We start from the raw sequence: 13,917 nt of genomic DNA on the forward strand, positions 1-13,917 counted from the left end.
AGTAAACACTGTTATACGCTGGAATATCACAAAAGCCCAGAATATTACTCTGGTGACCAGGAGCCTTGAAGTTGGCTTCTAAGCCTCGGGAACTCTATAATTTATTCTAAATGTAAGCAGTATGATTGCCTAAGACCTTCAAAGGCATTTGCAAAGTTTAGCAAACCAAAAGCAGGTACAGAGAACACACACAGTAAGTGTATTGGACACTTATCGCATGGTGTCTCATTTAGCTCTCTGGTTTGAAATGAGGCAAATGGACCCCATCAATGCCTGTTGGAGATGATTTGCATCTAAACATTCCCAAAGCTTCTGACACCTGTTCCGTTTGACACTGGAAGCGATGTCCTTACTAAAGTATTACATAGTTTTCTGGTTTTACTAAAAGCTTGAATGATTTTACCAAATGCTTTAGGCTCTTCAGTCAACACATCTGAACATCAGCAGGTGGCAGAAATATCTTAATTATTTCCATTTCTGAGATGAATGTGTAAGGATTTGAGTGAGCAGACTGGGTCCAGGTCATGTGAAGCTTGTCGGACTCACAGGCTGAAGAAAATGCCACCGGGAGAGCTCGCTGACTTCAGTCTGAGAGGTGGCTTTCCCTACAGCTCATTTGGTTTCCGTAAGAAGCACGGTCCCAGGTGACTACACCCCACCCACTTATATATAACTCCTGACAAGGGAACAAAACAAAACTTTATTTTAAACTGGTATTTATTTGGATTTTCACAGGATTCATTAGAGGGTTTTTCCCAGGGCAATCTGTAGAAAAGATCCCAATCTACCCACCTCCAAAAGACCAATTTAATAGGAACTCTCCCAACTTTCCTGAAAGCTTAACATTTTCGAACCCAAGAAATCATCCAGTTCAAATTAAACACTTTTCAGTTGGGGACACTGTGGTGAAAGGAGAGGTCATCTGGCTCATTTCTGCTTTTGGGTGGTGGAACAGGCACTCGACACCTAGCTTAACTGTCAACTTCTCTGTGAAGCCTTCCCTGTCCCCAGCTGCTCCCCTCTCTGAACTAACATGGCCTTCCGTGTACTTGCCTCTGCCACAACTTTTCTATCACAGCATGTGCCTCATTTTATAGTTTTCATTTGTTTACATCTATGTTTTTCCACTTTACTTTGAATTTCATAAAGTTTTACTCATTTTTTTACTACCTCCCTAAAACTACTACTGAGTAGCCATTCAAAACGGCCTGAAGAATTAATTCATGAATTAATTACTTGACCACCTTCCCTGTGACAGTTCCTTTTCTCCGTGTACAAAATGAAGATTGCACTGATGTGTCTCGAGATAATTGCCCACTTGCGTATGATTGGCATGTGTTTCAAGGCCCTAAAAGAGCTTTATAAATGCCAACCATGATTACAACCCTTTGAAACAATGGGATATATGATTTACAAGTGGAAAAAGATGAGACACAGCAGGTAATGTTTCTTGCCCGGTTCACATTTCTATCCCCACCCATCATCAGATAGTGATTCAGAGGTAAAAACATCAACTTGGGAAGAGTGAGGAGAGTGTAAGTAGGGTCTAGGTAGAATTTCCAGGACCCATGCCATCACATCTGATGGGGCCAAGGGCAAGGGCTCCCAGATGGAACGATGCTATCCAATTCACTTCTGAAGTGGAGACTTAGATGATCTGCCCTACCAGAGCAGAAGACGACTTGGGACAAGGACTGGAAATTTGTCCAACCCTACGGCACCCTCGACCTTCTCTGTGGTGACCTACCAAGCACAGGGAGGGCGAGGCTTGTCTTGTTCACCTTTTCTTCCCTCTCCCCGAAGGTGTATCACATCAAGTGGCCAGAAAAGGTGGTTGTCTATTGACTGAACGGAGCATTCAGATTTCCTCCCTAATAACGTGTGTCAGGAAAAGAGGGGGCAGAAACGTTTTGTTTGCTTATTTTTCTGTGGGCCCTTAACAAGATCTCTGAAGGAAGAGGTGACTCACTGAGCCAACTTCTCATATGGCTGAGGTCATCATCCATTGTAGAGAGGAGCCAGAATCGATGATCAGATTGTTCCAGACGTGACGTTGTCTGGCCTCAGAGGTCAACAGCGGGCACAGAGAACACTGTGATTTCCCAGGGGGAGGAGGACTGGGGGAGGCTCTGACAGCGTGAGTCCGCAGCTCAGCCCAGCAGTGAGCTCAGAAGTGGTTGATGTCACTTGTCTCTCTGTGTTTGAGGAAATCAACCAGGTCCAAGACAAAACAAGCCCTGATGTCCCCTGTTGGAAACATCAAATTACCTGGGACTAGAGGATGTGTGGGTGGGCTGTGGGATTCTGTGGGAGGTCACTTCACATCACAGGCTTCTTGGCAGGAGCTGGAGAGGGAATCATAAACGTGAGCCCAGTCTAACTGACGCGTTAGGGTTTTCTGCCAAATGGCTCCTGTTTCCCCCGAATTCTGGATGTGGCAACAGTTCAGATTGTTTTCCCACTTCTCAGCCGTACCATTGTCAGTCACCTCAGAATGGTAATCCTTCGGCATAAGGAACTGGTGAGGTGGCCCCCATTACCTCCTTTCTTGACGTCAGTGAGGAGTTGTTTGCTGTGGCTCTTCTGTGAAATATTCAGCATTTAGACTGCAATTAAAATTCATAGCTATGTATTATTAAATGGTACTGACTCATTCCATGACTTCCCCTCCACTGAATAAGTGCCAAAAAGTGTCATGTCCACAGGCTGCATGAAACTAAAAGTTCCTTGTCAAACAATTTACATTCAGGGCTCCGAAGACAGCACATTACACATCCAAGAATATCACTCAGTGTTTTCTCAAGGGGAAATTTAAGTTCAGGATTCTTCCTGCTAGAGGGAGAGGAAAATGGCTCCTGAGAAGAACTTTCTTCCCTTTTGTGAGTTTCACGAGAGCAGTGCCTGGCTCACAGAATTTACTCAAAAACGGGCTGATCTGATTGAATTATATACCCCATATGCACTATATCTCAGAGGAGAAGGGCAGGAAAATAAAAAAGTTTAGATTTTATAAAACCAACCAGTTTTTCTTCCCCGTCATGTATTATTTAGTATTGGATATGTTTGGAAGCATGGCCGAGAGAGCAAACAACCCTGGTCCTTTTCCCCTCTCCTGTTAAAAAAATCTGTGCTTCTGCCTCAGACATGGACATTCTGAGCTCACCAATCACAGGCTCGCATCTCACTGTTCCCCACCTCCTCATCTGCAAAATGGGCAAGTGAACAAGCTGTGTGTTACAAGCAATGAAATCACGTAGGTGACAATAAAGCTTTGTAAAACTTCAGGCTTTTTATACACATGGCAATTTCCCAAGAGGTAGAGATGAAGAGTCCTAGACATAAAGTGATAAATTGGGTTTTATAGCCTGACCTGCCTCAACCACATAGAATACTGTTGAGTGAAACTAGAAAAAGGCACGCCTTCTAGACAGGCACAAGTCTGCGGGTCCACAGATTGGGGAGCAAGCATCACTTTTGCCAACTACAAAAAGGCAGCCCTTCTTCTTGTGGACGACGCTCTTTGCCAGGATTCCTGTGCCCTCAAGCCTCCTGGGCCAGGCATTCTCCCATCACTTCAATTCTGTAACCAGGTCTTTCTGATCTCTGAGCCTCAGTTTCCTCCCAGGGATGGGATTGAACTGTGACTTCTATGACCTCCTTCACGCCTTCACTTTGTAGTTCTAAAAGCTACAAAAATTCTACTGGGCTCTTCTAGCACACGGACTATCATTTTTGAGTTCAATTTTTTAAAGTCATCCGATGGCACTCCCTAACTATTTGAATGAAATCATGTATGGTTTTATGTGGAGCAGATTAAAAATATAAATGCTTTCCAGTATAGTTGATGTCCCAGGTGTAAAACAATATTGGTAACTTACAAAACAGGAAAAACTCCTCCGTTGTCAGCAAAGGGTGGGAGATATGGATCTACCACAAAGTAGATTTATGGAGGCCTTCACCTACTTTCTGTGGGGCTGAATGTCAGAATCCCTGCTGAAGCCCCTTGCTTGCTCAGAGCACCCAGAGCACCCAGGAAGTGGGACTGCAAGGAGCCAAGGGCTGTTTTCTTTGTTGATGCCTTGTTGCCAGAAAACAGAAATCAGATCCTTGCCAGGATCTTCCTATCAGCAGATCTGAGTGCCAGCAAATGCTTCTCAGAGATAGCAAACAAACAGCAATCTACCTTTTCAGAGCTCAGAAACTTTTATAGCCTTAAAATTGGGTTTAAAGTTTTAAAATCACATATATATAAAATGAACCTAGTCACACAAGTCTCAAAATGTTAGTAGAAGTAAATGTGGTTGCATTTGTGAATATTTCCAAAATCAGTTCTTTTGTTGTTGTTTGTTTATTTATTTATTTAGAGCCAGGCTTCTGGAAATAAATACAGCCCGTTATGACACTTACAGAGAAGAAAACTGGAGCCCAGAAAGGGAAGGAGAGTAGCTCCAGGTCACACAGCAGGGCATATGTGATCGCTCTGCGATTATTATCTAATGCTCTTTCCACTCTCCCATGATGGAAATGCAACTAGAAGGTTGGGTGGAAAACAGCATGTAAATTGCAATGACTCATTTGTTCAGTTGCAAGGATGAATGTTCTTATCACTCACCCAGATCATAAATGGCGGAAAGTAAATGTGAGTTTTAGAAAAAAAATGTATTTGCTGCTTTTCTGAAAGGCTACACTGTCCATCAAAGAGGCAAGTGACCTCCCACTGTCTAGGGGAGCAGGTTCCCCTTAGCTAGAAACACCACAGTCCCATCCCAAATAATGTCTCAGAGTGGGCACCAAGGACCAGACGTTGTCTGGATGAACACCTCTGTTTGCTACCCATTTCTGTTTCTTCAAAAGCAGTGCTCCCACCTCTTGCAGGCACAGAGCATCTGCCAGCAAAACTAGTCATTGCCCAACGTTGCCCCTGGGTCATCTCCAAAGCTCCTGTGGAACCACAAAACCATTACCTGAAGATAAACCAAATATTTGGGAGAAGAAAAAAAAAAAGCCAGATATTAAAATAAGGCTCCCTTTATTAAACCAACCAGTCACAAGAACAAGCCCACATGCTGGACAGTAGCAAAGAGGAAGGACCACCAAGCTATGCAGATGAAGACTGGAATCAATTAGAAATCCATTTTTCTCAGGATCAACATGCTCCTTCTCACCCATGGACTCCACTCTCAGGCGACACGTCCAGATTCAGATGGGATTCAAGATTTTGTTCTAAAAGTCACTGGGGTGAAGATCCATTCTATTTCAAACCCCTAAACAACCTTCAGAAGAACACGACTCCCAGGGCGTCCTTTCTGGAGCACTGTGGAGGATGGATCGAAGCTTCCAGTGTAAGTTTGTCTTCTGGTGGAAACACCGCCAAGGCCTTGGAAAGGTTGGGCCCCTCCATCTCACACAGTACTTATCAGAGTGGTTCTTTCTCAGAGCCTGGGGACCCTCGGCCAGTGATAGGTGAGGCAGGGCAGACCCCACCGCCACCGGGCACCTCAGGCTCCAACTCATGGCCATCAGCACCATGAGAGGAGGTGGCTGAGAGGCAAAGAGCCAGAAAGGCCTTCTGAGATGGCAACACACACTAGCTTTAGAACTATATCACACATAATTTACCCCAAACGGACTTATTCTTTCTGCTTTAGCTCTTGGATCTGCAGCCAATGGAGTGCATGTGTATGGAGGGGGGCGTGGTCGGGGATGACTGGGCATTGAGAGATGAACTGATGAAAAAAATAAGACAGACAGACTGAGTGAGGCAAAGCAAACATCCTTAGGAACAGAAGGAAGATCTGATGACTCGTATTAACCTGTTAATTTATACCATGGCTCTGTACAAAAATAAAAAGGTTCTCATAAGATTATTAACAATTTAAATAAATATCTGATAGAACACTCTTTCTCGTTTTTATAGCTCATCTTTTGGGTTGATGTTCAGTTCATGTTTCCCTTGTTGTTCTTGATCCAGGATTGCGATCACTTCATCGGCTTTTATCCGCTCCTGCAAAAAAGACAATTTGCACATTTTTGTTACAAGCATCATAGTCAGTCCTGGTGGCAGATGCTTTCCCAACACTTCCAGGCATCCATCTGTCCATGGGATGGAAGCTAAATCCAGTTAAGGATTGAGCCTCACCACATCCCTGCAATGGTGCCTTCTCCTGACTTCCCTGTGTCCTAGTCAATCACTTTCCAAGATTTCTCTCTTGCCAAGAAGTCTTCTATATTCAACTGCTGACTCCCTTTTCTATGTTGTGGTCCTATAGACATCTCCAGGTCAGCTCTACAATTCAGTATTTCAAGCTGAATTCACCATTTTCTTCTGCACAGACCTACTCTGTTCCTCCTCACAAATCCCCTCTCTCAGTGAGCCAGCCCCTGCTCACCCATGTGCACTAAAAGCCTGACCATGGATCCTTGGGTCTCATCTACCTCCTGTGCCCGCCCCTTTCTTTTCAGTGCACATTACTGTTGCCTTAGCTTAGGCCAGGTTTCTCAACCTCAGCACTACTGACATTGTAGGGTGTTTAGCAGCATCCCTGGCCAGTAGCGGCTCTCCCCAAGTTCTGACAACCAAAATTGTTCCTGGACATTGTCAAATGTGCCTTAGGAGCAAGGGTTTAGGCTTTCATCATCTCTCAACTCCATTGCTACAGCAGCTTCCAAATTGATCTGCTCCACACCCCACACCCACATGCTTCTAACAGAACCCATGCACTTGACTCATGACCACATCATCTTCCTGTTCACTGCTCACAGCCCTGGCATGGCCTCGCAGTTCCTAAAGTTCCAGGTCCAATCTCCCTGCTGTGCTTATAAGGAGTTGTTTGATTTACATCATTCTTCTTTTTCAGCTCACCTGTCCTCTCTCACTTCACCTTACACTCCAACCTCCTAACTCACCTCAAGGTTTCTGAACCCATCACTCTCAGAAGAATTCCCCATTTCTAGTGTCGGCTAAATGACCCCCTGGATGCTTCCATCATATCCTGTGCTTTTTCTTACCCTCCACATCAGTCAAATAGCAGGTCTGGTTGGTTTATCTTCAAATGGCATCTCAAATCTTGCACATTTTTTTTTTACCTTCTAACTACCTTCGTCTACAACATGATGGCTGGATAAGCGGAGCAGCAAATTGATCTTTCTCTCTCTCTCTCAAATCAATAAATAAAAATTTAAAAAAATTTAAAGCTATTCTGTAACCCTTTCATACCCTGTAACTCCCCAGGACTAGGGGAGGCAGGGTAGCTAGGGCACATTGCTTCCCTCCCATACCCTCAGTTAGAATACAATTCATATTCCTTAACCAGTTTGTTGAGTCTGACCCCTGCCTCCTCTGTGGCCTCTTTTCACACCACTCTCCATCTTGCGCAGCACATGCCAGTCACTGGGTTTCTTGTTTCTTGACCACTCTAAGCTCCCTCTTGTCCCTGGGCCTTTGTAACCTGTTCTCTGCCTAGAATTCTCTTCCCAAGGCCGTTATCAGAGTTGACTTCCTGTCACTCAGGTGGCAACTCACCTGTCATCAGTCCCAAGGGCCCTCAGGATGCCACCCCTTCCCTGTCACTCTCAAATCAGTGACCTTGTTCTCTTTTCCACACATTTCTCACTATCTGAAAACCTCTCAATTATTTATTCTTTTACGTATCTGTTGTCATTTTCCCACTAGAAGGGAAGCTCCATGAAATCAGGGAATCCTGTCATTTGTGGTCACCGCTGTACTTCCAGTGACCAGAAAAGCTATTGTCACTTGGCGAGGCCTCCATTCTATCTGGCACATTAATAAAATGACATCGATATAAAGGTAACTAAAAGGCCCAAATACACTAAATAACAGAAATCTAAATTGCTGTCATGCTGCCTAAGTAAAATGCCTGGATGCCACTTTCTGAATACGGGAAGAATAACCTGCTTCTTAACAACGGATGTACACACGAAACTTTCTCCCCAAACTGCCGGGGAAGGAGACTGTTGCATCCTTTCTCTCCTGAAGGGAAAGAAGTTCCACAGCGGGGATGCTACACACAGGAACTGAAGTCTCTAATATTGGGCATCTTTAAGAGTTTATGATGTGAGATACTCCGTAAGAATTAAGTACCTTTAAAATAACCTGTAACAAGAAAAGAAGTTGCCAGCTCCGGTGATTTATTCATAGGCACACTTCATCTGCTCAGGGATTCAATCTGAGAAGAGGCGCCTAATTCAGGGACTTTCAAACTTTGCTGCACATTAGAATTACCTGAGCAGCTTTAAAACTTCCGATACCCAGGTCACACCCCATGTCAATCAAATCAGAATTTCTGAGGTGGGCAGCCTGATGTCAGGAGTTTGTAAAGTTCCCCAGGTGATTCCAATGTAGAACATTGCTTGAGGCTCTGGTCATTTTTTCTGTGGCCACTAGATGTCGCTACTGTCCAGAGACTGGAAACATTTCCCATTATTTGCCCTTCAAAGGAGCACTGATGTTACTGGTTAGGAAGGACCAAAGATAACTATTTTGTGTTAAAACTTTTATTTTGATTAAAAATATCTTGAAAGAGAAAGCTGAGATACTGAATAATAAAACAGATGAACTGTTTGCTGAGTTGAACACTAAAGAGAGGAAACAGTAAGGCAATTTTTCAACAATCTATCTTCACTGTCGGCTCGCTTATCTGGGTTCCCTAGTACAGAGTGCTGTGGTGGCATGCTGGCATTTGGAGGTGGAGAAGCACAGGAAAGGAATTAATCACAGATGAAGGAGATTGCTCAGTGTCCCTTGAAGTTTTCAGAACTCTCTGTGCTCCTTTCCCTCAGCAGGACCATTTTTTTCTCTTTCTGCACTTTTATATGCTTTTCTTTTTCTTTAAAAAATATTTTTATTGAATTTTAGAGAGAGAGAAGGGAGGAGAGAGAAACATTGATATGAGAGAGGAACATCAGTAGGCGGCCTCCTGCACTTTCCCCTGTCCCCCACCAAGGGGCATTGAGCCTGCAGCCTACCCGGGCATGTGTGCTGACTGGAAATCAAATCAGCAACCTCTAGGTGCATGAGACAACACCCAACCAACTGAGCCACAACAGCTAAGTCTATATATGCCTTCCTTGATTCCCCTACAACTCATACTGATGTCTTCTCACTTTCTACTTCCTTGTCGACCTCCCCAAGCTCCTCCTGGTCAGGTACTATGTTTTGTTCCCCTTTGTTACCACCACCCCCCTCCCCCTCCGGCCTACCTAGCAGAGTTTCCCAGGTACAATAGTAGCTCTTCTGTAAACATTTGTTAAATATATGAATGAATGCTTAGAATATGGGTGAGTTAGGTTTGATGGCAAAAAAGTATATGAGAAATCTGGTTAATTTTGAATGGTTTCTGATTAAATTGGATTCAATTTAGGGATCTAAAGAGGAAAATTGGATGGAATGTCATTTTACTTATTTTTTAAATTATTTTTTAAATATAGTTTTATTGATTTCAGAGAGGAAGGAAGAGAGATAGAAATGCCAATGATGAGAAAGAACCATTGATTGGCTATCTCCTACATGCCCCCTACTGTGGGTCGAGCCCCCAACCCAAGCATGTGCCTTTCACCAGAACTGAACCTGGGGCCTTTCAGTCCACAGGCCAAAGCTCTATCCACTGAGCCAAACCAGCTAGGGCAGATGGAATGCCATTTTAAAGAATAGAATTCATCAACGGTTGGGGCCAGGGAAGACTTTGAAGCTGTCCAGTTGAAATTCCCATTTCAATTTCAGCATTCCATGCCAAGCAGCTGGTAAGGCTTTAGTTACATCCATCCTGTGATAAGGAACTCACTACTTCCAAAGCAGACAATTTCACCAAACAGTGGTGACGATTTATAAGTTATTTCTAATATGTTGAATCCAATTTTTTTCCTAGGGAATTCTACCCATTGGTCTTCATTTATTCTTCTTCAACTTCCCAGATAGAGCCTATCACCTCTGCCCAAGGGCATCCAGAGGATAAGATCATGGTCTCTTATCCAGGCTAAGTGTCCTCAGCTGCTTCCCATATAATAAGAACAATATTTTTATATTTAGGATTTAATTTAATCATAATATATAACATTGAACTTCCAGGTTCCCTTACCTCGTCCACATGTTTCATAAATTAGTCAGTGCTCCTTTAATGATTTGTTGAGAAAACGAATCATTCTTCCCAGTAACCAGTAGAAAGTGGTTCCTCTCTCCTGATGCTACAGTTGTTGTTTTTAAATAAAGCTCAAAACTAATTAAGGACAGCCAAATATCATTGATATATCAACTTCTGCAGACATTCACTTATTAGAACGAATGTGATTAAGAATTGCCTTCATTGGCAGTGAGGTGTCACCTCACACCTGTCAGAATGGCTACCATCAACAAATCAACAAATGACAAGTACTGGTGAGGATTAGAGAAAAGGGAACCCTAGTGCACTGCTGGTGGGAATGCAGACTGGCACAGGAACTATGGAAAACAGTATGGACTTTCCTCAACTGCCATTTGACTAAGTGATCCCACTTCTAGGAATATATACTAAGAAACAAGAAATATCAATCAAAAAGAATATATGCCCCCCCCCCCCCATGTTCACAGCAGCACAATTCACAATAGCTAAGATCTGGAAACAGCCCAAGTGCCCATCAGTAGATGAGTGGATAAAAAGCTGTGGTTCTTTTATACCATGGAATACTATGCAGCTATAAAAAAAGATCTCTTACCCTTTGAGACAGCATGGAGGGACCTGGAGAGCATTATGCTAAGTGAGAAAAGCTAGTCAGAGGAAGAAAAGTATCACATATCTCACTCACATGTAGAATGCAATAAACAGAGTAAACTGATGAACAAAATAGATCCAGAGACATAGAAATATAGAACAATCTGATGAATCTCAGAGGGAAGGCAGGGGTGGGTGGGTAGGTAGGAAGAGATTAACCAAAGAACTTGTATGCATATATGCATAACCCATGGACACAGACAATAGTGTGGTGAAAGCCTGGGGTGGGGAGGGTTAGAAGGGGCCAATGTGGGGGAAGAGGGACATCTGTAATAGTTTCAACAGTAAAGATAATTTTTTTTTTTAAATGCCTTCATCATCTCTCTCCTTTCCCACACACTCACACCACAAACATTAGATTATCAGGAGAATTGTTTCTTGCATCAAAGACGGTCTGTATTAGAAACATGAGAAAAAGGATTCTGTAACAGCTATAAAAGGTTTTTTTTTGTTTGTTTGTTTGTTTGTTTGTTTCCCATGTTCTCTAAGGTTCTTGAAGGGTTATGAATCAACTTAAAGTTTCATATAAATCAGTTTATGAAGCAGGTCTACGAGGCATCTAACTGGCTTTCTGGGTGGGACACTCACCAATTCTCTATAAATTGGGTCCAAGGTAAACCACAGAGCCACAGCACATCTCTGGCCCTTGGTGACTGCCTTCACCCCATGCGGGTTCTCCCCTCCAGATGAGAAGCTGATCATTCGTCCACACTTTGGTTTGATAGAAGCCTGAGAAAAAAAGTGAAAATCAGACTCTCAATTCCTGTGTCACAATATCTCTACAATCCCCATTCTTTATCCTTCTATGGGAGTATTTGGGTCAAGTGTTGAGTCAAAGAATAATGGAATCCTAAGGTTGAAGAAGACACAGATTATTTCAATTGCCTAATCTGTAAATCAAAGGTAGGTCAAAATAATGCTAATTCAGAAAATAAAATTATTCAGGTGAAGGCTTCAGGTGGGGGGCAGGGGCTGGGTAGAGGAGGGCAAAGGGGGACATCCGTAATACTGTCAACAATTTAAAAAAAAAGTCTGAGGCCGGGTGTGTGTGTGTGTGTGTGTGTGTGTGTGTGTGTGTGTGTGTTCAAGGGAAGAGCAGAGAAAAGGAGTCAGTTTCCAGTTCTTCTTCTTTTTTTTAATTTTTAATATATTTTTATTGATTTCAGAGAGGAAGGGAGAGGGAGAGAGAGATAAAAACATCAATGATGAGAGAGAATCATTGATCAGCTGCCTCCTGCACACCCCTCACCGTGGATCAAGCTCACAACCCAGGTACTGGCCCTTGACTGCAATCAAACCTAGGACCCTTTGATCCACAGGCTGATGCTCTATCCACTGAGGCAAATCAGCTAGGGCCTAGTTATTCTTCTTTTCACAATAATAAGGGGTGATTTGTCTTTGTTAGGGAAAGTTGCTTATGTTAAACAGCTTTACCACGATAACTTTTCTGATGTCAGTCTGATTTCATTTTTCTGAAGAAGAAATGTATTGTGCATTTCCAAATAAAACCAGCATAATAAATAATACCCAATGCATATAGCATAGGATGGTGTTAGGACCTGGTTTCAGGTTTTCTGGCTGCTCCTTCCCTGGCACTGGTCGAGACTCACTCAACACACAAGGTTGTTGTCACTTCTGTGTGATTTCTGAATCTCAGCATCAGCTTCTTATAATACTTCTTACAAGAAAGGGCATGAGGACAATGGTATACTTTCACTCTGGCGGAAGAGGGAGGATGGAAAGCATTTTTATGCATGAAAAACTGGGACAGTTTAGGAAAAGAAGCTATCAACTGCCTGAAGCAATTGGAATTGACTACAGGTGTGTGGACTCACAAAGTCTCTGGGACTAATGTTACCATATAGACAGCCTCACCTGTTACATATCAGGTACATGGAGGAATGGACAAGCCCAATTGATGACTCTGCTTCTGTAGGAAAATACATTCTGAAGTACAGATAATTGATTGTAAACATACTATGGAACACAAGCCGTGATTTTAATTTTTCATGAAGCAAATGGAACTCATGAAATTTTATCTTTTGGAAACTTGCAGAGAGAAACCCAAATTCCTAAATACCCATGTTTCACAGATAAATGTTGCTGTTGAAATAATCCATGTATCTTCCAAGTATAATAAAAGCAAATGTCTTTTGCTTTTCATCTAATGGCTGATGACATGTCAGAGAAGCCTTTGACTGGAGTAAACTTAAACCTTTAGCCACCATTCAGTTAATTATATTATTTCCAAGTTTTTCAAAAAATAAAGACGTTACCCCTGTTGCATTCCCAAACTGGGTTATTTCCCTACTTCATGTGTTCCTCCAGAGGCAAAGAAGGGGAAGCTGAAAAGGAAAACTACCCATTTCTCTTTTTATTGGGACCAGTTACCTAGGAATTTTGATTACCTACAAAATTAGAACTCTACCACATAAATTCATCTGAAGTAGAAATAATTTGTGAAAGTAAAACTCCCAACTTTGAGATTTTGAATAAAAATGTTGTTTAAACCAGGTTTTTCTTTTACTTTTGAGGGGAAAGAATGATTAGAGTCAGTAATTTTAAAAGTAGTTAAGTCCTTATATTAAAGGGTTAGAACTATTAAAGTGGAGTATTATCTGCTTTCACATAATTAAAAAGCAGAATAACAGTTAATCCACTTATATGCAGAACCTAGTGAACAAAATAAATTAACAGACTCATAGATACAAAGAACAGACTGACAGCTGTCAGAGGGAAGAAGGTAAAAGGTAAAGGGGTTAAGAAAAAAAAAAGCACCCCCATAGGCTCAGATAACAGTATGGTGATTACCAGAAGGATAAGGGGAGAGGGGAGATAGAAGAGGGTAAAGGAGGGATAAATGGTGATGGAAGAAGATTTAACTTTGGGTGGTGAACACACAATACCTGAAACCTATATACTTTTATTAAGCAATGTCATCCCAATAAATTCAATAAAAATTAAAAGTATATATATAAATAAATAAATAAATAAAATTTCTGAATACTGGGGGGGGGGGGGGGGGAATCCAGTTAATTTGCATTCAACAATGAATGAATTACTGATTCAGACGCTATTCCAGTCATCACTTTCAAACACTGAGCATTTCCAAATCTGGCCACGAGGTGGAGTAGAAGCAAAGAAATCTTTCAAC

The 13,917-nt window shown here is 42.3% G+C and overlaps 1 protein-coding gene across 1 annotated transcript in view; it reads right to left on the reverse strand.

Moving 5' to 3' along the window:
* Positions 1–5,012: 5,012 nt before the first annotated feature.
* P3H2 (prolyl 3-hydroxylase 2) overlaps positions 5,013–13,917 on the reverse strand; it is a 165,316-nt gene continuing 156,411 nt past the window's right edge. Inside the window, exons 14-15 of the mRNA XM_008151595.3 lie at positions 11,352–11,492; positions 5,013–6,004 (exon numbers count right to left, since the gene is read on the reverse strand). Of these exons, the coding sequence (XP_008149817.1) occupies positions 5,912–6,004; positions 11,352–11,492 (234 nt within the window). The 3' untranslated portion in view covers positions 5,013–5,911. The remainder of the gene's footprint in view (positions 6,005–11,351; positions 11,493–13,917) is intronic.

The sequence above is a fragment of the Eptesicus fuscus genome, chromosome 3 (assembly GCF_027574615.1).
Source record: "Eptesicus fuscus isolate TK198812 chromosome 3, DD_ASM_mEF_20220401, whole genome shotgun sequence".
Classification (NCBI taxonomy): Eukaryota; Metazoa; Chordata; class Mammalia; order Chiroptera; family Vespertilionidae; genus Eptesicus; species Eptesicus fuscus.